A 25,470-nucleotide genomic window follows, 5' to 3' on the forward strand; every position below is an offset into this window, starting at 1 on the left:
CTAATTTTCATATATTTGTTCTTTCTTAACTAAGTATTTTTTCATTCACAATAAGCTTCAAAACGTTCAACTCAAAATGTACTCGACTTGGCAGAAAACAGATTATTCTTCCTGCATGTAAGACAGAAACTCGACTGTTGCTCAAATCTAGTGAGGATATTTGCTAGGGAGCAGCATTAATATGTTATGACTGCTGACTTTCCAGTTATAATTCGTTTTGAAAAAAGGGCACTGCATAAACGTGCATCGGTCTACCTTATAGGTAATCAGGAAGTCATATACTTTTTTTATTGCATACTTTTTAGCACAAAACCAAACTTTTAGAAATAGTCTTTATATTAAAACAAATATATATATTTTTTAAATTTAATTCCGGTTTAGCTTATATATTTTTATATTTAGTTTCAAAAATGCATTAATCATATTTTAAATATTTTACAGCAATTAAAAAAAATTATTAACCTGTTCGAGCTGGGTGGTGATTTGTTTCTGAAGATCCTGGTATGTTCTTATTCCACAAAACACGCGCAATCTGATAGTAAGCAACAGCCATCAGCAGGAAAGGAAACACATACAGGAAGAGGACGAGGAACAGTTGGTATATCCGAGTGCTGTTCTCGCTCCAGGTGTACGTACAGTCTGTCAAGTAGGCTGTTTCCAGTGGTAAAGTGTGCTTCTTGGTGTCCAGTACAACCACCTCCGGTAGAACGACGATGGTGGACAGTAACCAGATGATGAGGATGGATGTTTTCGCTCTGGCTGCGGTACTCTTGAAGCTGAGAGGATGGCAGATGGCGTACCAACGGTCGACAGATATGAACGTGAGAGTCAAGACAGATACGCTGACGGAGACACTCTGGGAAAATTTAGAGGCAATGTAAGAATCATACCATATTTATTCAATAATTCAACTTCTAGCATTTTTTTTTATGGAATCATAAAATCAAATTTACCTACTTAGGTGCTTATTCAAATTTAACAAATCATTGCAACTCCAAAACGATTACATAGATGATAAGGTTCCCATTTCCCTCTTCAGCTGTTTTTAAAACCATCAAATACTCCAAACTATTTGGTGTCAACATAGTTTTTTTTTTTTTTTTTTTCTTAATTTTGACTTATTTTCTCTATTAAAAAATAATCTGAAAAGACTTTCAGTCGCTTTTTCATTTTCGCTGCTGACGTCACAAATGAACAAGTTCCTAGCGTTACCAGAACAAAGTTTCAGGACATTGCTAAATTTCGCCAATATAAATATTTTATTTAACAAACAATTCTTATTCCGCTAATAGTTGCTTGCAGTGAAGAATCACCAAAAGGCGATATTTTGCCAGTAAAGACAACACCCTCCGATCCAAGATGATTGTCTTCACTTGTGACGTCACACGATGAAACATCTTGGTTTAAAAATCTGATATTTTTAAAAAAATAATTAAAAATGAAATATTTGGAAAATAAAATTATTTGCTTATTCAATCAATTTCAGTGACTAACAGTAGTGGAAGGAGAAACACTCCCTTTAGAGAAAAAAATCAAATTTTACCCACACAATATTAATTTCGACTACAAAATATACCAGTGAACTAAGCCTCAAAAATGTTTTACGCATATTGTAGTATTTGTAAATAAGTCAATTAAAAGTAACTAGTGTTCGCCCAGTAGTCGAAATTCGACCATATTCATAAATGAATATTTGAGAAAACTTGTATGAATTTAACTATTTCCAACATTTGTATTTCTACTCTTGCTCATGTTTACTGCATAACTGGAAACATACAATTTTTATACGTACATACAATACCAAACAGTAATAATTTATTCCAATTTTGCTTTTTATCTGTTAATCTCAAAATAAATGGATGAAAGAGGATATTTCAGGAATGGGGTCGTTTCCGAAATTTAAGTTTTTTTTTTTTTTGAAAAAGCATGCTTAAAAACAAAAGTTTTAACCATTTTTTAAATAATTTGAAAAAAAAAATAATATTTTTTAACAGCTATTTTAATTGGTGCGCAGATTGAAATTCATTTTTTACGCTTCTACACATGGCATCAAAAGTGATGAAATGACTCACTGATACCATTAGCGCACAGTGCATTTATTTCCAAAATCGGACATTCAAAAAGGTTTTAAAAAAAATAACTGTTGGGAAAATAAATTTTTTTCTGTCTCAACATTATTATTATTATTATTATTATTATTGTTATTATTATTTGCTTATTCTATCTATTTCAGTGACTAAAAGTAGTACTTTTGACTGAAGGAAACAACTCCATTGAGCAATTGGTGTGGTCGTCAAATTGTAGGAGTTGAATAATTTTATTTTGATCAAACATTTTATTTTATTATATGTAAGATACCATGTTGCTTTGTGCCCTATCCAAATAAATATTTCCCTACTCTTTGTTTACATATACAAAGGAAAATCATTTTTCGCGCTGGCATTGGAAACAAAAAATTTGACGCCAATAGATAAAAATCGCCAATTATCTAATTTTCGAAATCTTCCTGCATGAAATGAAGCATCAAAACTCAGTTTATAAGTAAAACTTAAAACTTCTGTGCGAACAATATTACTTATGAAACGTCTACTATTATTGAGTAAGTTGCTTCTTCGTCATTAGAAATATAAATTTCCAACTATCAAATGAGCGAACTCTACTCGTGGCAACATATAACTGTCCATTCAAAAACACTAAGCGTCGCAATAATAGAACAATTTTTAAAAAGGGTCGTCTTTGTGATTTGTTTATGGTTAAGGGCGGTGCATAACTCATGTCACACTTTTCAACATTTTCGATCCTCTCCCCCCTTTGTCACAAAGAGTCACACTTCACCATACCTCCTCTTCCCTTTGTCACATGTCACGCTGTTTTTCATAAACGTTCCTATTAAAAAAAAGGCTTGTTAAGCCACATTCTCCCCATTGTATGCTCCTCTTGTCATGTATTTCCTCTCCCTTGTAACAAACCCCTACTATTTTGTGAACCCCACCTTAAAGCGGGACTTCATTCGTGGACAGGCCCTGTTTTGTGGTAACCGTATGTGGTAATCGAATACATATTTCCCTACTCTTTGTTTATATATGCAAATAAAAAACATTTCTCGCGCTTCAATTGGTGCCAAAAATTTGATGCCAGTAGATAAAGAGCGCCAATTACCCAACTATCGAAATCTTCCCGGATGAAATGATCCTGAAAAACTAGGATTTTATGTAAAACTTCTGCATGAACACCACTTCTTTTAATAAGTTTAACATCATTAAGTAAGTTGCCTTGACCTCTGACTTAAGAATTATAAAAATTTAAACAGTCAAATGGACGAATCCTACTTGCTACATTAAAAATTATCCATTCAAAAACACTGAACGTCGCAATAACAGTGCAATTTTATTTAAAAAAAATCGTCTTTGTGATTTGTTTACGGTTCGGTTACGGCTTACAAAAACTGACAAATGCACTTTTCAAAATTTTTTTATCTCTCATCCCTTCGTCGCAGAGTTTCACACTTCACCATACGCCTTCTTCCCTTTGTCACATGTCACACTTTTTTTCCCATAAACGTTCTTATCAAAACAAATCTTGATGTCCCATTCTCCCCATTGTATATGTCCCTCTTGTCATTCATTTCCTTTTCCACCCCCCCTGTCACGAACGGTTGCAATTTAATGAACCCCACCTTTAAGAGGGACTTCATTCGTAGTCAGTTTCTTGCAAATAGACATTCTCTACTTATTTTTTACGAATCCAAAAGAAAAATATTTCTCACCCCGGCATTGGTACCAAAATAGATAAAGTTCACATGGGCGGCCATATGAAAATTTTAAGGGGGTGCTCAGATATTTTCCCGATGGTTTAGCGGGATATTCTCCCTATAGAAACCGATTTCAGTAGATATTAGAGTTATTAAAATTTGACATATGTAATAACTTATTCGTTAATGGCTGGAGAAGAAATGTTTTTACATTTTTCCTAAGAAAAAAGTCCTAAAAGCAAGGAAGTTCTAATCTCTAGGGGAGGGGGGCTTGAGCCCCCCTCTTTGCCCCTATATGGGCACCCTTGAAAGTTCGCCAATTTCACAATAATGGAAGTCTTTCTGAATGAAATGATGCAGCAAAAATCCCATAATACATAAAACTTCTGCACAAACAATATTCTTTGTAAAAGTAGGCACGATCTTTGCCGTTAAATATAAAATTTCCAACAGAGTCAAAGGAACGAACTCTACTCACGGCAACATATAATTGTCCATGCAAAAGAGCTGGACGTCGTAATAATGCGCCAATTTAATCATAAGTTTCACCTTGAGCTCTGTTTGTGGTGATAGCAAATGTAGGTATTATTGAGAGTTGGAACTGAAAGTCGTCCCTCACTCCGGAAAATAATTTATTTAAATATTAAAATCGCGAAAAAATAATCAAAATGAAAATATTTTAAATGCCCGTAGTTACCCAAAAAGCCTCAATAACAAAAAGAAATGCAAGAATTTCATTTCTTTATGCTCAAGCGAGGAATGGCAACACCACAATATTATCCAGCAATTTCTTCACGCTGAGAATGTCGCGTGAAAAAGCAAATAAAAATGGATTTTCACTAACTTTTAATTGCTTCTAGCTCATGTTTTAGTCATCGTAGCAGTTTTCTGTTTTTTAGCCGTAAAACGGGGGGTAAACGTTTTTTGAAGTATTTTTCAAGAGCTTTCCAACCATACCAAGCTCGAAGCATTAAAATGCATTTTTCGTGTAGAAAAAGCGGTTTAAAAAATGAATTGAAACTTAATGTTTTACGCTTCCAACAATGAATTTCAACAATGGAAAAGAGATAAAATTAAAATTTTTGAGTTTCGCTGACTAAAAAACGCTTATAGCTTTTTTTCTAGTGGATTTAGGTTATTGAACCTCGGGCGCCCTGACAATTTTTTCGTAAGGAGTGTTTTTTAAAGACCTTTCCAACCATATCAAATTCGAAGAAATTGCACCATCCGTTCGCGTAGAAAGGGCCATTTAGGACGAAAATGAGTTTTTCATTAATAACTCCTTTAATTAGCGTTCGATTTCAAAAATTTTTATTGAAGACACTAAAACTCGGCAATAGCTACCGAACAAAAAAAGAATGAAGGAAATCAGTTCACAAACAGAGGAGAAATCGGTACCGAAAGAAAACGGCTTACCTATCTTTACTAATATTATAAAGAGAGAGGGCGGATTTTTGTGTGTTTATATGTTCGAGGTAATCTTCGGGACCCCTGCACCTATTTGAAAAATTCTTTCACAATATGAAAGGTGCTTTCTTACTGAGTAACATAGGCTATAGTTCAAAAAAAATCCGATAAATACTTTTTTTATTTCAATTTAGGCCCAAATTTCACGTAAATTGCCTATTATTGGCTATTATCTTTACTAATATTATAAAGAGAGAGGGCGGATTTTTGTGTGTTTATATGTTCGAGGTAATCTTCGGAACCCCTGCACCTATTTGAAAAATTCTTTCACAATATGAAAGGTGCTTTCTTACTGAGTAACATAGGCTATAGTTCAAAAAAATCCGATAAATAGTTCTTTTTTTATTTCAATTTAGGCCCAAATTTCACGTAAATTGCCTATTATTGGCTATTAAAAGGGATGAAAAATTACTTGCACGTATTAATATTTTATATCGTTGAAAAGGGTAGATTTTTTTGCGTTCTAAGCAATTTGTTTCAATGCTCTAACTTCATTATGATGGGAGTAATTTGCGTTTTTAGCTCGAACGTTTTTAGGCTTAGCTGAAATTTTGGCAATACTTTCTTCATTAAATTTATCAATAAAAAGTGAAGGAATCGTCCCACAGTTTTCTTTTTGACACCGTTGGAAAATGCGACATTTTTACTCCAGAAATATCTCTACCTATGGTCGAAAAAATAACCTTCTATCTCCAAAGGAAAAAAAGTTACAAGCCGTTAAAAATAAAGTTCGAATAAATCCAATCTCCATTAAAATTGCTGATGTTTTGCATTCCCATGGTTACGTTTTTTAGCTTCGCTTCATTTTAATTTCTTAAAGGTCCACAAACTTGGCGCCACGGAATTATTAAGCAGTGGGGAAATGTTATCGCCAATTCTGCATATTTTACGATCTACGTTGAGATAATTCCCCCGGACAATGTAGAAATTGTGGGAAGAGTTTGAAAACTAGGAGACTTAGCAATTTTCCCAATTATCGCCGAATTTGTGGACGCCAAAGACCAAGAGCTAATGTATTTCGGCCATGGCCTTGCTTATAGTGACAGAAGCAAACGATTATAGCCCATAATTGACGACAGCGCCAAACCCCCAGTTATCGAAATATTTTCGAAATTACTAATGAAAAGAAACCAGTGCCAGCAGGAGGTGATGGAAGTTGTATTTGTACGCGCTTTTACATTTAATTGTAAAGAAGAACATTACTATGATTTAGCTTTCAAAACTTAATGATATCCAAATTAAATATCAATGTGAAAAGTAGCCAAGTTCGATCGAAATGAGGTTCTAGGTAGACGGTGTAACCGACAAGATTCAGATCTCAACGGATAACAAGTTCCATAGCAGTTCCTCATGGAAATTGGACTGTCCGGTGTTCTTTCAATTTATTTTGAAAACGTTTTTTTACTTTCTTTCATCCCGGATTTAAACTTGGCAAGTTACTGTATAATTGGAGTGGGCACATGTTTTGAAAATTGTTTTTTGACGACCAAAACTTGCCGCAAGTTTAAAATCCGGAATCAAAGAAAATAAAAAAAATTGTTTTCTGAATGAATTGGAAAACACGTTACAATCCAACTTCTGAGGAACAGCTATGGGACTTGGTACCCGTTTAGATCTGAATTATTTTATCGGTGACACCGTCTACCCAGGGTCTCACTTTGATCAAACTTGGCTCCTTTTCACATTTATGTTTTGCTGGGATTTTTTTTTTACAGCGATCCATAGCGTACGGAAATGTCCACACCCTGCTATTTTAATTACAATAGATAAAATAATGCCGTTTAGTTCAGAGCAATTTCATGTGTAACGGAAAGACAGTTTTTTTTTTTTTTTAAAGGTTTAAGCGATTACAGTGAAATTATTTTCATTTCAGCTGTCTTCTTTTTTCTCTGCACTTCACTGTTAAAATATGAAAAACGAGACAGAGAAAAAAAATTCTATTCTTTTTTCCTCAATGTTTGTGCTATTTTCTGCTCCGTGATGAAATGACACTTTTCTGAACCAAGTTTTTGGACGTTTTGGATATTTTTGTGACATTGTGTATTTTAATTAAATCTTTTAACTGACGAATACTTTCGTGATAGAGAAGTAACAATAAAAAACTGTAATTTAAATAATTTTTCATGCACTAGGTTGACAAAATTCAAGTTTATGCGTTTTGACGGAATAACTGCGGTGGAGTGGCTTTTAAAGTCCATTCATTGCTATAAAGAAGACGATATTTTTAATTAAATTAAAAATTGTTGCCTTTAGTTTATATGACATTACTGTTGTTGTTTACGTATCCATGGTTAAAAACCATGGAAGGATCGAGGGCCATTGCCTCGAGATTTTGGACTTTTTTATTTATTCACACATAGACATGAAAAAGATTTTCAGCGTAAAGAAAGGAAATACACCACTCAGAGCATCCGAGGTTATCGGACCCACGTTTACCGGCATTGGAAGCGAAGTTTCTACGACAAAGCCACGAAGGCCCCCAACGCATAATGAATGAGGCGTAGTGAGTGATATAGTTTACAAAATCATTCCAATAAATTAATGAAAAAAAAATTCTTTCGAGAGAATTTTGACGGACAGGTGTAATCTTTATATCAGGATTTTTCTTAAAATTACTTTATGGACTATGTTTGGAGCTCAGACAAAATTATATGTGCACATTTTAACTAACGAAACAGGATCTTTCTTTTTATTTCGGAGTGGAAAGAGAAATTTACACTTGCTCTAAGAGTTTTTTTATTTAGTTTTATAGCACGAGCAGAGCCGTGAGGGTACTCCTAGTTAATATATAAAGAATACTGCGCAAAACCTAGATTTTCTCCAATATCCTTTTTTGAGATATGCTACCATTTTTGCTGGATTTTTTAAAACTTAGTACAGATATAATCCAAGCGTATAAACAAACAATATACGTTGCAGCTCGTCTTCTTACTTTTGCAAGACTGGACAGAGAACATGCATGCTATGAAACTTAGTAGATAAAAATATTTCTTTCTGACATAAAGGCTTTGCGTTTATTGTTTCCAAAAAATATTTGTCCGTAAGTGCGAAAAAATCGGAAATCCTCCAAAGAAACAAACAAAGAATTTCCCCCCTAAGCTCTCCAAGCATGCTGTTATAACACATAGCTGTTTCTTTTGTCGGCATCTGCTAATGGACCCGAACAAAAATCCCACAGCTTAACAAAGATCAAGATTGCCTTAAATGGATGAAAACTATAAAGATGATTCTATCGATGAATCGGCTGCCGAGAATCTTTTATGGAACAAATAAGGACAATGAAGCATCTTACAGATGTTATTGAGAAACGCAAGTAAAAAAATAATGCTAATAAGATAAATGAACTCGGAAATTCCATTTTCAAATAAAACATAAGATGTTCCAAAGATATCGATCCATTTCAGTGAAAACAATACTGCATTGATTTTTTTTCACAAGTGATTGAAAAAATGCTCTTCTTAGTAAAAACAGTAGCCTTAATTTCCCTGTAAACTGTGCGGTAAAACATTTGAAGAGATGATTCCACTGTAGCAGAGCGAAAGTACAGAAAACAGCCTCCACTCTAACGAGCCCACTTAATCTAACACTTCTTGACTTTTTTTCTTTTGGTTACATACAATCCTTTGTGTGCAAGGTTGAAGTCACAAATCTACATCAGCTGCGTGCAGGGATTGAGGAAGAAGTCAGCAGAATAACTACAGGATGTGCTTCGTTCAATGCCGGAACGTTGGTCTTTGTGCGTTGAAATGTAGGATTGACAGGCTGAACTTTATTAAATTCCTATGTATTTTCGTTTTTATTTCTATGCACGAATTTTTCATTAAACAAGCCGATCATGAAAATGGATCGTTATTTTTAGAACATCCAATAGAAGATATATTTTATAAATGCAAGAATGATTCGAACTTTTAAGGGAAAAAAGTAATAAACCGATAATATACGGGGGCCACATGGGGGCAATTGTATCCCGATAGCTTTGAAAAAGCTATGTAGTATTTACAAAAATTTATCCGCGTTTTTCGTTGTTTTCCTACTATTCATTCTGCAGATACGTACCTTCCTGCTGGAAACATTTTAAAATGCCGGGCCATGTTAAAATGTTTCCAGCAGAACAAGGTGAGAAAAAAAGAAAAAGTAGCCATTATATGAAACCGTATTATGCATTACTATTTCTAAAATGGATTTTCATCTATAAATCAAGACATTATGGCTTTTTTAAACATTTACAAGATATTCGTTTCTTGCCTTAATTATTTGCCTTTGAAAGAATAGTTTGCTTACTTATGAATAAATAAAAGAATTTTTTAAAGAAATCTTGGAACGTGAACATTTTTGTACATTACGATCATTTCTGAACACTTGATTTTCTAAAACAATCGTTATAAAATGCATACATGAATGGTTTGGAAGACAAATTTTTTATACCAAAAACAAAACCGCTAAGGGAGAAAACTTGGAACAACGAGGTTTCAGGAGAAATTACAATCAAATGGAAAAGGGATGTTTCAGTTCCCTCATCGAATCATCTTACGCGGTAACAAAGCGGAAACGAATAAAGAAACATTTCACTAAGTTTAATTGTTTACAGTGCATACCTATATATAGAAATGCAGAATTTCTTCAAAAACAGAATATTTTACTTTGAGATTAATTACGACTGTTGTGTTTTCGATACGATGAAAAAACAAAATCGTAAACGAGAGAGAGTCAATACTTTTTACTTCCGTTTACAAAAAAAGAAGTATCGTATTCGCGAAAAAAATGTCACTCAAAAACCGACTTTAATTTCCATTTTGTTCACCTCCGGAAAAATGTTGAGTTGTTTTTTCGACTCGACCACATGTGGATAAGTGCCTAAGAACGTATAGACACGCGATCCATTTTGACGATTCCCGAGCTAATTACAACGAGTTTTCTACTTGTACGTATGTATGTGCGTTTGTATGTCGCATAACTCAAGAACGGTATGTCCAATAATGTTGAAATTTGGTACGTAGACTCCTAGTGGGGTCTAGATGTGCATCTCCCCTTTTGGTTGCATTCCGGTGTTTCTAAAGGGGTCTTTTGCACCTTTTTGGGGGGAAATCATTGATAATTTCGATACTCAAGTGGTGTTATAATTTGGTGGACACTTGGCGATATATCGCCAGTCTTTTGGTCGCCAAGTTTTGTCGACATCTTGGCGACAAATTTGGCAATTTTTTTTTTTTAATCTGGTTTTAATTAGGTCATTGTTGGTGATATTTAGAGAGTAAACTATTGAATCATATTAAAATTGCCAATAATGGGAAAATGACATTAAATTGGAGTAAAAGGAAGTCATGGGATGCACACATCAGCTCGTTTAAAAATACACTACCGCACTACCTCCAAAAAATATTGTCATGTGCCTATTTTCTACATTTTAGGAGTGAGAGTTATTTTAAATGAACTAATATTTTCTCTCAGATAGTTAAGTAATTGAGCAAGTAAGCTAAATTTTGAAAATCTCTGTTGAATGTTAAAGATATCAAAATAGTTTGAGTTAGCGAGGATTGGCTAGAATTGACAATGTATAAACTGATAATAAATGTCACTGATTATTGGAACTAAAACAGATCATTTGCCCAAGACAATCCTCTACATTGAAAGGGAGTTTTCCAATTTCCAGTAAACGAAAATAGGAATAAAATCGAACCAGGGAATTGAATCGTTTTAATACAAAGCCCATTCTAGAGATAGTATTGTTCAAGCACTACTTGGGAACTTCGAAAGATTACTTCTCATCGTCTTTCGATTGAGTTATTTATTGCTTTTGAATCGAGAATAAAAGACTGAAACTACTATGCGATGACTGATTTGAGTCGCAGTTCGGTATTGCTTTTAATAACATGTTTAAGTAACTAATCCAATTTGAAAATGTAGATAAGCACATGTGCTCCTTTAAATACTAAGAAATATCTAAAAACTTCCTGAAAGAGAAATGAAAGCATCAATTCCTATTTCCATAGGTACCTTGAAATAAAATTTTTGGAAGGGAAGAAATTCTCAATTTACCGATTGAAATTTCGAATTTTATCGAATGATAAAATACAAGGATGCACACATATCTTGTATGTTCAGGCACTAATGCGAAGGAATATCAAGTGTTACTATAAAATAATTCTATTTTTTTAAAGAAGAATTAAAATACGAGGGCAAATCAAAAAGTCTTTGCGCCAATTTTTTAAAGCCAAAATACGTCTGTGAATACAAAGCAAACATATACATCTCAACAGTGACTGTTCCTTGAACCGTACCAGCCGTATCTGCTTTTTGCTCGGAAGAGCGGAGCTGCTATCAGTCATTTAAGATGACGGTTGTTCTTCAGACGTCCACTGCTTATGAGCAGCGAAGTGTTATTCATTTTGTACGGAGCAAGGGACAAAAGCCCATAGCAATTCACAGGGAAATGCACCTACAGTTCAGACCTTGTCCTAGTGACATTCCCTCCACTGAAGAAGTTTCTGGCAGAACAGAGATTCAAATGTGACGAAGAAGCTATGAACGCGGTCCAAAGGTGCATGGTTCCACAGGCAGCCGGAAGAGTTCTGCCACAGGGGGATCTCTAACTTAGTCCCGCGATGGGACAAATGTCTGAACCGGTGTGGTGACTATGTGGAGAAATAGTGTTAGTGACATAGTTTACTGCGTATATTTGTAAATACCTGTAGGTATCTTTTTTTGGCAGGTAAAAAATAGGCGCAAAGACTTTTTGATTTGCCCTCGTATTGAATTCAAATATTTCGAATTGTTCACAAAACTTGACGAATAAAAAATTTTTTGGGGCATCACAGTGACCTCTTGTGGCATCACATCGTGGCGTAATTGCTTATTACACGGGCCTTATTCTTACCATGACTTACACAGGTTTATTTTTCGAACACTATACACCGAAGTATACACTATACACATGTGCTGCTTAGCCGGGAGTACCAAGTAGGCAGCTGCATGCAACAACTAAGCTCTAGGTGAGTGAAAATTTTGCTTTAACACATTATTTGTTTTTAGCAGTAAGTTAAAGCTCCTAAGCCGGGGCTAAGGCACAACTGCATGCAATAAACCAGACAGCCTTAACTTATCGGTCTGGTTTGATGGATAACCGAGTCGCAGGCAGGTGTCTACTCATTGAAGCTGAGCGTGCCAACAAACTGGTGGATAAAGTAATTTTACCTCACCAGCGAGTGTCCGCAGAATGATACGGTTCGACTCGTAAATCGAAAGCAAAGCTTGGGTATTTTAAGTTACTGCGCTTAAGCCAGGTTTAAGGCAGGGGCTAAAAGCATGCAATGTAGCAGACAGCCCGCTTGTCACATCCAATACTGCATAGCATAATAAGGACAAAACTGCAGTCTTGGATGTTATAACCGGGCTGTCTGGTATATTGCGTGAAGTTCTGCCTTAGTCCTGGCTTAGGAGTGGTAATTTACTGCTAAATACCCAAGCTTCGCCTTCAATTCACTAGTCGCACTGCACCATGCTGCGGGAATTTGCTGGTTAGATAAATTTACTTCACCAACCAGTTTGTTGACACTCTCAGCTTCAAAGAGATGAAATCGGTCTCCAGCTCTGTTATTCACTAATCCAGACTGATGAGTTCTAATTAGAAAGAAACTGCAGTCTCTGGATGTGATAACCGAGCTGCTTGGTATATTATATTATAGGAACATTAATACCTTTGAAAGCAATTTAGCAGATTCTTTTTCGCTATGATATCTTTTCCTTTTTCAAAAATATAAAATATATTAAAACAAATATTACTTTCTTAAGTAATATATGTTTTCATCCATTTCATAAAAGAAACGTCTGTATTTAATTTTAAACTGAATACTTGAATACCTCATCATCAATAAGTAAATGTAAAAGTAAATGAAATAATATCAAAAGTCAACTTCTTTATCCGCTTGATTTTTTAATTTTAAGAACACTGTTTATGAAAACTTAAAATTGGTTTTCAAACTCAAGGAATATTTGCTTTAGTTTCTGAGGAGAAAGGGTGTATCAGATTTCCGGTCAGCCTTTTGGACTCATGCAACTAAATTTGACCCTGACTTGATATGGCTTACAGATCGATGCAACAGTTTCCCCACTATACACAACAAAAAGATTGGAAATATTCAAGACTTATTTTTTGCCATCTTTGACCAACTGTAATCGGTGGTTAAGAATCGTAAAGGATTGAATAAAATAAGTATGAGCATGCGTACGACTGGGCATGCTCTTCCAGTGCTCGCAGTATTAAGAGCAAGATAAAAGAATTAAAAAGCAACATTGTATAACATTAGTTTTAAGTTTACGATATATTTTCAAAACGACGCGACGTCACAAAAATGAAGATTCTAATACACACACAAATAGAGAGTTTATTGTAAATTATTTTGAACAAAGTTTGTCTCCACACATATCTCATTCTATTTTTCCCAGAATCCTATTAACGCATTCTTTTCCACTTACCCCCAAGCTTCAAACTTATTCTCGGCATTACTAATCAGGCTCCGAAATTAGCGATCTCACATTAGCAAAGTATTGGTTTTAACGAAAAATTCAGCATCGTAAGACGGGAAGAAATTTAATTTGGAAACCAATTTAGCACCTGCTGGTGTGAATGCCGAATTACATTATTTTCGCTTCCATTTAATTTAGGAGAAAGTAAATGAAAATCACATCAATTTTCCTCTTAACAATCAATTCTTGGTTTCGATATCAATTCTTTCCAAACATATTTTTATTAATTGGATCGTAATGCCATTATGCGCGATCTTTTTATGGGACACTTCAATGAAGATATTTGAACTTATTATTGCTTTATCTTTTTATTTATTTATTTTTTATCTAACGAAAGCAAGAAAAAACAATAGCTGGAGACATTGCGCAGCGTAGTAATGGAAGTCAACTGTACTAAAAAAATTATTATAGATTATTTATTCTGGAGGTAAAGATTTTTGAGAAGAATCTTGACTTTCTGACAGAATATAGAAGAAAAGTTTCTTTGATAAATTGAATGCAATAAATGGCCTCGTTTTTTCCTGATTAATTATTGTCATAAATAACTAAGTTAAGGCATATCTTTGGTATTATTTGACTTAAACATCTTTATTCTGAACTGGCATGTTGGTTAAAATTGCCAATTCTTACCTGGCTTGAGTTCAGCCTTGAATTTAATAGTCTCAAAATTCTACAAATTAATACTGTCCAACCACGGATTGCATGGATTTTTCAAACGTCCAGATAAGACGAATCTATGTGAATAAGGGGGAAAAGTTGATGAGCGTATTCCGCTCATTTGAATGAGACTCTGCTTCTGCAAATGCTGACACTTAAAAAAAAAAAAAATAGATTTGTCCATTTCCGGCTGTAAAACGGATGTTTGTCTTTCCATACAATCCGTGGTCAGACAGTACTGCATTTACCGAAACAAACAAATGAAGCTAATTCGCAATTCCAGAGCTCGAATACGCTACCTTGCAGTGATTAACAACAATACTAAAGAAAAAGGTAAAACATTCCAGTCCCCGTGTTTTCTTTGGGGCAAATTACAGGCTTCAGACTGTTTGCGTTGTGATGTAATTTCAGAAGAATAGCCAAGAAATCTTCCCACAAACACGATGAAAAATTACTGTCATTCACTAAGCGTCAAAGCAAGTTATAAGTTACGGCATTTGTTTGTTTTATATTTTTCATTCGCCATTAGACAGTGGCTGCAGCGCCCCCTATAGTTTATTGGAGTTGCGAATTACGAATGAAACTACCAAAGCCCCGTGATTAAACATATTCGTTACCGAATCGTTTCTTTGTACAAACATTGCAATTTTATTACAACTTAAATTTTATCAAAAAACACACCCCACCCAAAAAAAAAATAATTAAACGATTTTAAGAATATTTATTTTGAAATTAATGGATTTACAGGTATCAATATCTGTTCCTATGACATATAAAATCGATTACATCTGAATTATATTTTTAAAAAAATGTTTTGTGAAACCATAACTCAAAGTTTAAAAAAAATCTTTTTTCATTATTCAAGCTTTATTTTCTCCTATCTGGTAAATAGTTCCCTTTTTGGGGGACGCAGAGAGAATTTCTCTACAAAAGAACTACTTTCAAAGCAAAAATAAATATTTTGGTCTTTAACGGCGAAGTTGAAGTTTTTTTTTTTTCATTTAACAATTTCTATTTACTAACGCATTAAACTTCACCTCTATATTTATTTATTTTTTCAATTGAGTCCTTTCTAATGCATTTCTTATAAAGAAACTTTTCTTTTAAATTCTTGGAACTGTGTCAAAAGTTTTCTTATGTATCGATCCACCTACACAAATTTCCTTTCTCACTTTTATGTTTACAAATGTAAAACGAAAGAAAATGTGAAATAAAATGAGAATGAAGAAGTATTGATCATTGTTTGGCTTTGTCGTTAAATAAAAGAACTTGCTGTGACTCTTTCCAGAGAATGTTTTCTTGTGCGAATTTCTTTAAAATTGAGTTTTGTTTATCTGTGAAAAGTAATCATTCCTTCAGCTTCTCTGTCTTTTTTCGAAACCATCAACTCTCCTAAAATAGATCTTTGAACTGAAACCGGAAATCGCATTTTGTGTACTCTTTTCTTTCTTAAATAATTTTTTTTCGAATCCACAAGCCCATCAGAAGGAATGAGAAATTCAATTTTATATAAGTTCAAAATTTTCTTTTGAAAAGAGAAATGTCACGCTAAAATGCATTCTCCTCTACGAAACGAATTTCGTTTGATAACACAGAAGTCAAGACAAAAAGTTGTCTTACTTGGCGAACGATTGTAGCGAACACGTTTTTACTTCCTTTTACAAAAAAGGAAGTTCTGTATTCGTGAAAAAATGTTCACTCAAAATTCGCCCTTAACTTCCATTTTGCTCACCCCCGAATTAATATTGAGTTTTTTTCCAACCCGACCACACGCGGAAAAGTGCCTAAGAACGTATAAAAACCCGAAGAATCCATTTTGATATTCCCCGAGTTAATTACAACGACTTTTCTCGTGACGTCCGTATGTACGTATGAAAAAAAAACACCTGATGCAGAACCATAAAAGTTCCCTTTTTGAAAAAAAAAAAAAAAAATACATACATAACTAAACGTTCATAAACGTACACATACACAACTAAAAAATTTTCTGCTGTCTTATGCCAAACGATATAGATGTCTTTGTTCTATGAAATGTTGGAAAGGAAATTTCGGTTTTAAGTGTTAATTTACTAGTTAGTCTGCCCTATTATGATAAAAAAAATCATTGGTTGGAAACCTCTTGAGTGTCTATGGTTAACATTTGAAATGTGAGCTAGTACTGCGTATAGGTAATCAACAAGTTTACCCCCCAGTTTCGATGACATTTAAAAGTTCCTCAACCCTTCAATACATCTGAAGGTATGATTGAAAATGAAAAAACGGGGGGGGGGGGGACTTTGTGCGGGCGAAACTGGGGGTATACCAATCAACGAAATAATTCAACCACCGTTGAGTCAACAACTAGATTACTGCTTTGCAGCTACCCTTTTCATTAGTCACAGCAACAACATTACCGCCTATGGTTACTAGCAAAAATATTATTAATTTTTTTTTATGAATAAAAACTCATTCTCAGTAGCTATGTTCATGGCCCGATTATCATATAAAAAGGATGCCTTAGACAAAACGCTTTTTTAGGTGTTCTTTGCAGCCAACCCTTTAGAACTTTGGTCATTGGCTAAAACCTTTTTTGATACTTGGGGGCCATAGGCCACGATCTAGATGGCCTATTCAATAATCAGGTCTTATCGACCGATCTATATAAAAATGGGTGTATGTGGGTGGGTGTGTATGTTTCTTTTATAAATCCACAGTTAACGTCGGATCTTTGCCGAATTCGGCCCAGAAATAATTCGATACTCAGGGGTTCACATGACGGGAGAGGGGGTAAAAATCCAAAGTGGTCGAAATGGAAATTTTGAGTCTTGAAACTGCTATTTTCTACACGTGGACGGGACATTTTACACTTGTTTTTTGTCTTTTCTAGAAGTATGATTGTTGAACATGCTTGACAAACCGAACTTTTAGGTAAACCGTTAAACGCCGGGAAACGCAACTAGTGTTGCAATAAAATAATCAACTTTTTTTTCATCTAAGTCATAGTAGGAAAAACACTTAAAGAAGAATCTTTTTATTTTCCATTTACATATAGCAAACAATTTACTTTGTGCTGCATAATTTTAAAACGATAACCTTTTAAAGAACCGTAATGCATGAAAATATTCTTTTTTTAACCTGTGGGAACTCAAGCGGGTCCTGAGTCACTTCAGGCACTTAAAAAATCTTCTACTTTTGGATGGGCAATTCAACAGATTTGAAGCCGAGTATTCTTGAAGCAGCAAATAACTTCACGAATTAAAGAAACTAAACAAATAGTATTACTGTTACATATTTAAACTGTTGATACTTTATTATGTCGAACTTAAATATCCCCTAATGCTCCGTGCTGAATAAAATCATAAATCAGAGATTCTTAGCGAGAGAAGAGGGAATTGCACTCTCGGGAGAAATGTTACTTCCAAGCGCAACAACAAATAGAAGATATACAGTAGTACGAGGAAAGGGAAATCTATGAGAGTAATAAACACAAATTTAAATACAAGTCACTTCGTAACTATAACGGTACTGTAGAAAAAATTTAAAAACTGTCTAAAGATAAATTACTATTTAAAAGACAAACTAAAATAAAATTTCATTTATGAACAAAAAACCGTTAAACAAAGTATTTTACTGGGCACACCGCTGGGGGGACTTGTTTGAGATTAGAATGACAAAATTCAAAAAATTTTGTTGGCTCATTTATTTTAATGTTTTTTTTTCTTTTTTTATTGAGCATGCAAACTTTCTAAAAAATATTTTAAAGTCATTTATGTTTTTCAATTTTATTCTTCTTTTTAACCTAATAAGTATTCATTTTTATTAAACCACTTGGTTTTTGAATAAAAGAAAGAACCCTCTATTAATGATTTTAGCATTAATTAAGACTGAAGAAGATATATATATATATATATAATCTGTGTGTGTGTGTGGTGTTACTTTTTTTAAATGTTAAAATGTTGTTTTTTTTTATACCAATAAATTTTAGAATGTATCGAATAATTATTTGTTCGATAAGTCATCAAAACGAGAAGAAAAAAATCGTTTGAAAGACATTTTGACACCCTTGAAGTAGTAGGCATAATACAGAAACACATGAGTTTGATGTTGTAAATTATATATAACTTTATTTTCAATATAAGATAAATAAATGCGGGCCTATGATAAAGATGTAATCAAGACTAAAATAAAAGCTAACGTTATTCTGGTTTTATTGCTAAAAATGTCATACTTCGATTAAAAATTATGACTTTCACTGATCATAAAATTAGTTTGCTGTACTTAAAGAAGTTGGTCCTAAATTGCTCCATGTGTAATAATTTCAATCATAAAAAATGTTTAATAGCCATTTTTATAGAACAGTTAAAACTCGTTGCTTTCTTGTGTGTAATGTGTCTGAACACGCATCATGCATAAGTTCCATCTTGACTGAAAGATTCAGCCTCTGTTTTTGATTAAACGAAATGATTTTTTAACAATTGTTTGCATACATCTTTTTAAAGGTTAATATATATTTGGGAATCTGGAATTTTTTGTTTCATTTCATTTGCCTATTATTTATAATGTTTTATAAAATATAAAAATGTAGCTAAATCATTTTTCATCCACTTTAAAAAATAGCTTTCCAACATTGCTTCAGAATTACTGATTGATACAATTAGCAGTGTACAATGTTGCCAACGTTTTTTTTTTTTTTTTTTTTTTTAAATAAATAAAGAGTAGAAAATGTATTTCAAGGAAAGGGCAGCACTGAGTCTTCTAGCAGGTTTTTAAAAAAAAATTGAATATACTAAAATATATTTAATGTAACGCAAAGTTAACAGGCAATGCTTACAGTTTCCGTGATCAACTGTGCACTTTTCCCCCATATAAAGTTTATTAACATTCAACTTAATCTAAAAATCACTTCTGTTCAAACTAAATTTCGTGCTGTAGAATAAGCACAACTTCTTCATCGATACTTACATAGTTCTTCCAGTTGTTATGATGGCTCATATCATCTTTGATAACAATAAAACTGAAAGTCTGGACCTCTGTCTAGATGTCTGGATCTCTGTGACGCGCATAGCTCCCAGACCGTTCGACCAATTTTCATGAACTTTTTCACAAAATTAGTTTGTAGAATGGTGGTGTGCGCCTCAGAGCGATTTTTTGAGAATTCGATTTTGTTCTTTTTCTATCATTTTATTTTTAACGCCATTGGTGGATTTAAATTCCTCTGCACCGAGGAAATTATCATAACATGGACAAGTAAATTACCATTACATGGACGAGCAAATCACCATAACATAGACGAGCAAGTGAACATAGGATATTGGCGAGAAATTCATCATCCATTAATTATAAATATCCAGGCGAATCAAATGACCTTTTAATTTTCTATTACGGGCAAAGCCGTGCGGTACCACTAGTTAATAATATAACACTATAAAATATCATATGTAATCATCATAACTACATTTGAAAACATATTTTAAAGAAAAATAATGTTGAAAAAAACAAAGCTTACTTGTAAATATAGAACAAGCTTACAGGTTACGCTACCAAAAAACCACGTTTCTGTCACATCCCAAAGCACCGTCGGTGGTAAGCATACAAGGATGACCAAGAAATCAGCAAAAGCCAGGTTAACGATGAAATAATTGGTGACGGTTCTCATACTATGGTTGCGATATACAGAGACACAAACCAACGCATTTCCAACCAGGCCCACCAAGAAGACCGTCAAGTGCATTGTTATAAGTATCCACTCATAAGGGGTGGGGAATATGTAGTCCTCGATCATTGCCAGATAGTCCTCATCTGAAACACAATAGTCATTGGTGCACGGGGAAGAGTTGTTGCCTGTGTCATTGGGTAGGGTAATGTCTTCTGTCGGGTCGTAAGCCATGTCTAGGATTTCCAAGGGCAAGTGAGAAGTGTTGCTGAAGAAGTCAAAAGCTTGCATCACAAGGCCTAAAGCAGAAAAGGAAACGGTTGATTTTAATACTGATGAATACCAGTCTATTCAGAACAACAGAAACGCATACTCCTTAGCTCTAAGCTTGAAGTCTTAAGATTACAACTCGCGCAAAAATATTAGTTGAAAAAATTCTCCTCGTTTTGCAATATGACTCCTTTTGGTGGTGTCCTTATGATGGTCCTTTTGAGTTAATTATCTTAACCCGAGAGAGGTCGAGCGGGGCACACAGTCACCCCATTCTCTCCCAAACACCTGTCGCAGGATAAATATTTATCTGTAGTCAATCACCCTTTCAGTATAGCGCAGCTCTGGTTAGTTGAGCTGTGACCTTGACAATGTTTACCTGTTTTAGGGGAGTTTAGTGTGAAAAATAGACGCGTTATTGGCTCGGATTTTAGTTGGAATGTACAGGTGGGGGACAAAACAATATGAACACCTGTGAAATAAGGAAAAATCTTTATTAATAGGGGGTTGGACCACCCTTTGATTGAAGAACAGATTGAATGCGACGGGGGATAAATGCATAAAGGTCATGGACAACATTTAAAGGAATATTAAGTCATTCCTCCTGCAGAATGGTCTCTAATTCCGAAAGTCCGGATGGAGGTGGAAATCGGGAACGAAGTTTGAACTCTAAATATCCCCATAAATGTTCAATAATATTTAAGTCCGGAGACTGAGGGGGCCAGGCGAGATGTTCAACTTCACTGTCATGCTCTTCGAACCATTCTTGGACACATCTGGCAGTGTGTACGGGGGCGTTGTCGTCTTAAAAGAGCGGTCACTCTCCAGGGAACAGTCTGGACAAACGGATGGACATGATCCTCTAGAATGCTCAGATAGTGATTAGATTTGACACGCTCATGCAGAATAACAGGTGACCCAAGACCACGCCAAGATATCGCACCCCATACCATAATTGTTCCACCCCCATGCTTCACAGTCGGCAAGAGGCATTCAGGATTAAAGGCTTCTGAGGGCGTTCGCCAGACATAAACGCGCCCGGTAGTCTGAAATAGGGTAAATGATGATTCATCTGACCATATTACCTGTTGCCACATCTGTGGGGACCAAACTTTGTGGTCTCTGCACCATTGGCGTCGCTTGAAAGCATTAGTTGCTGTCACCAAGGGTTTTCGAATTGCCACTCTGCCATAAATGTTAGCAGCATGAAGTTCCCTTTTGACAGTTTTTGTTGAAACGGGGTCCTGGAGAGAGCTGTTCATTTCAGATGTTATTTCGGATAAGGATTGCTTGCGCTTTCGGGCTACTATGCGCTTCAAAGCTCTTCTATCCCTATCAGCAAACTTTGACTTTCGGCCACTGTGGTGCTTTGAAGACGTCGTCTTACCTTCTTTCGTGTATGCTGTCATAACCTCTCACACTGTACCTCTTACACACCCCAAAAGCTTTGCTGTTTCCGTAACCGATGCTCGACTTAAACGCGCCCCAACAATCATTCCTCTTTGGAACTCTGTAAGGTCTGACATCTCAACTTATTACAGAAATTTAGAACCAAGCACGCAACATTTGTGACTACTGTTGAGACACTGATAGGTTCCTCTTCACGCTCACCAGGTGGCAGACTTCTGTTGCAGGTGGCGTGGCTGTACTATAGGTGTGAAATACGGCATACTTTTTCATAGGTGTTCATATTATTTTGTCTCCCATCTGTACATGAAAAGCTACTAAGAAAGTTTCTAAACTCAACTTAGCGCCAATTACCTCTCCCTATTTACTGAAACAGAGGTAAAATTTTCAGATTCGGAGCTCAACTTCTCAGAGCCTCACAACACATCCTCCTACCTAACAGTCCCCTTGGTAGGTGAAGTGCTAATTTTGTTTCTCTTTTTTTCTGCGCGTGAAGCAATAATTTCTTGGAATTCACGTGTTAATGGTGTAACTCACTCCCCCCACGCGACTGTTACTGCTTCGAAATGTCTAATTCTAAGCAGCGTAGTTTTGCGTTCTATAGCTCTCTTTTTGCAGTTATATTGCTTTGCGCTCTGAATACTGGCGTGCAAACGTAAACTTGCAGATTATGAAAAGATAGAAAACGATGATTTATAGAAAACTAAAGATGAAACTGATTGGGGTAACTCAGTCTCCCCGCGCGATCTCTTTTGTCACTGTTAAGATGCGCTATCTCTCTCGAGTTAATGATAGATTGGAATTAATACTATATTTGTCCTCACAGTAACAGTGTAAATATTGTAAATTTAGCAGCTTGTAACATATATACGTAAGCTTACGTTTTTCTAGCGGCGACGTTTTAGTAGCGACATTAAAAAAAGAAATTATTCCGAAATATTTGTTCAGCATCAAATGCACAGCAAAGTCGTGGAATGCTTTTTCTTCTACAGCTGAGGCAAACCTAACATGGCAGCGTCGTAATGCTGTGGTTAGGATCAGAGAAGTCTTCGCAATACTGCCGGGTTAGGTTTTCCTCAACCATATATGAATTTCAACAGTTCCAATCTTAGTGAAAGATCAGGATGTATATCAAAAATGGTTGCACAAATAACCGATGAAAACTAAATATTATTCGTTTTCTTTTGAAATAAATCACCAAAAACATGAAAAAAAAAACTCATTTACTGAATTAAGCAGCACGTTACCGCCCTTGAGCCTGGACTGAGGCAAAACTACATACAATATACCGACAGCCCAGTTATGACATCCAGAGACTGCGGTCTCTGGACTACTAACGACTCCTCTGCGACGTAAAAGCATAAAATATTCCCAAAACTAATTCAAACTAAAAAAAAACTCTCCTAATGTTCCAGTGTAAAAACCAGAAGTAAAAAATACAATTGTTCATTATGCTCTAAAATTATCCTTGTCTATTTTAAATCATTAACTTAGATTTAAAAATAACATACTAATGATTTACGAAGGGGAAAATTTGAATGATCAGCATAAATATTATACATAATTGTACACATCTTGCACACAATAACAAAAACATATATTGTGTTTATCATTCATTTATTTACATAAAACTAAGTACATATATTCAAAAAATCAGTAATCCAACGTCAATAAATCACAAAAATTGCAAACAATTGCAGACACGTGTTTTGGTGTTACAAGGAACACCTTTTTCAATGCAAAGAAGTGTGAGCTTCTGGATGAAAAGTCATCCGAGAAAAGCAACACGGTAGAACAGGAGATAGTATAAATATCAAAAAATAGAAATTAAACAAAACAAAAAAGATAAAATGACACCTAGGAGGCAAAATTTATTATATAATTCCATCAGGAAAAAACCGTTAAGTAATAAATTTTCCAAGAAAACCCATAAACAATGCAAAAAGTCCAAAAATGAAACCACTCTGAATAAATTAGCAATAAATTTACCAGCGGGAAAAACTATGTATGGAAGCAATGTATAAAATGGAGAAATGCAGGAAAAAACAAAGTGAAGGATAAACATATTGGAGTTAGTTACTCACAAAACGAAATAAGAAAGCAAAAAATGAAAAAAATAAAAGTAAGAAACGTACGACGTTTACATAAAAATAATAGAAAAACTAAACCAAATTTAACAAAGGAGTCCACCTAAACCAAATTTAACAAAGGAGTCCACACAGAAGAAAAATAGGGAATTGCAGTAAGATCATTAACTAATTTAGAACGGTTCCTCAGGATGTGGAAAGATTCCCAAAAATCAAGATCCAGCAAATTGGGGCACTTTTGGATAATTTGATAAGAGTTAAAATCAAGAGTGATTCGATTCCCAACAGTGCTCGGCAATACTGGATTTATTCAGCTGTTGTTTCCTCACATAGCTTTGATGTTCTTTTAACCGAAATTTCAAAGAACGGCGGGTCTGTCCGATGTATCCGAGTCCGCAATTGCAAACAATTTTATAGATCCCACAACAATTAAGAGGATGAATAGAATCTTTAAGAGAAGAGAAAGAAAGTTTATTAATAGGAGAAAATACCACTTGGAATTGGAATCGCTTCAGAATCTTAGCAACCTGAAAACTAATACCAGGGAAGAAAGGCAGAACAACTAAATTCTTAGTGTTAAAAGTTCTATTAAGAACAATATTTTGAGATTTTTTGCAAAGTTTTTTATAAATGGAATCAACTAAGGTGGGCGGATAGTCTCTATCAACAGCCACAGCTCTTAAATAGTTAAGTTCCGCATTAAGAAGCTCAGGTGAAGAACAAATATTCATTGCACGATAAACAAATGTGTTGAAAGCTGAATATTTTTGATTAGGAGGGTGAGACGATAATCTATGTGGGGGTAATGAAACAGCAAAAGGTTTGCGATAAAATGTAGTTTCAAAACCGGACTCAGTTCGAGAAACGAGAACATCCAGAAATGGAAGGCAATTATTCTGTTCTTTTTCACAAGAGAATTGAATATGAGGATCAATGGAATTTAAAATAGATAAAGCATCATCAATGCTTAGTTGATCGTTATTCATAAGAACAAAACAGTCATCAACATAGCGAACATAGAATTGAAACTGTAGTTTTTGAAACAATTTGAGCTCAAAGTAATGCATGTAAATATCACTAAGGATGAGGCTAAGTGGGTTTCCCCATAGCCAAACCATCCGACATTGTATAAAATTTACCATTAAAAACAAAGGAACATTGCTTTAGACAAGTATGAGTAAGGAAAACTAAATCCTCAATTTCCTTAGAGGTTAAATGAAATTCAGACAGTCTACTCTGAAGGCATAACAATGAATCCTCGACCGGAACGTTCGTAAATAATGAGTTCACATCAAAAGAAGCCATAAAAGAATTATTTGGAACGCAATTCTGAATTTTTTTGACAAAATCGATAGAGTTTTTTACAGTGAATACATTATGACTCATAAGAGGAGAAAACACAGAGACTAAATATTTTGCAAGTTTATAAGAAGCCGTACCAATATTGGAAACAATCGGCCTGAAAGGAATGCCAGCTTTATGTACCTTAGGTAAAGCATAAAATCTAGTGCAATTAGCAATAGAAGGAATAACAGAGCGTTTAACATTTAATGGAATAGACTGAACAGACTTGACATCAGAAGAAATAGCCTTTAACTCATTTTCACTAGGATCCTTTGAAATCTCTAAGTATGGACCAGAAGAAATCAAATCATTAGTTTTGTCAACATAAGATG

General features: G+C 34.6%; 1 protein-coding gene across 1 annotated transcript; it reads right to left on the reverse strand.

The window, feature by feature from the left end:
- Nucleotides 1-457: 457 nt before the first annotated feature.
- LOC129233504 (orexin receptor type 2-like) lies at nt 458-20,270 on the reverse strand. The gene is made up of 2 exons (XM_054867521.1): nt 19,884-20,270; nt 458-856 (listed from the first exon to the last, which is right to left on the reverse strand). The coding sequence occupies exons 1-2, from the start codon at nt 20,262-20,264 to the stop codon at nt 458-460; spliced, it is 780 nt and encodes a 259-aa protein (XP_054723496.1). The 5' UTR covers nt 20,265-20,270.
- Nucleotides 20,271-25,470: the final 5,200 nt, after the last annotated feature.

Source organism: Uloborus diversus, unplaced genomic scaffold (genome assembly GCF_026930045.1).
Source record: "Uloborus diversus isolate 005 unplaced genomic scaffold, Udiv.v.3.1 scaffold_472, whole genome shotgun sequence".
Classification (NCBI taxonomy): Eukaryota; Metazoa; Arthropoda; class Arachnida; order Araneae; family Uloboridae; genus Uloborus; species Uloborus diversus.

Excerpts from the sequence above, each read along its gene's own strand:
- LOC129233504 (XM_054867521.1), bottom strand. The coding sequence starts at position 20,264 with ATGGCTTACGACCCGACAGAAGACATTACCCTACCCAATGACACAGGC. Across the intron at positions 857-19,883 it reads AGCTTGTTCTATATTTACAA|AGTGTCTCCGTCAGCGTATC; the intron begins GTAAGCTTTGTT and ends AAATTTTCCCAG.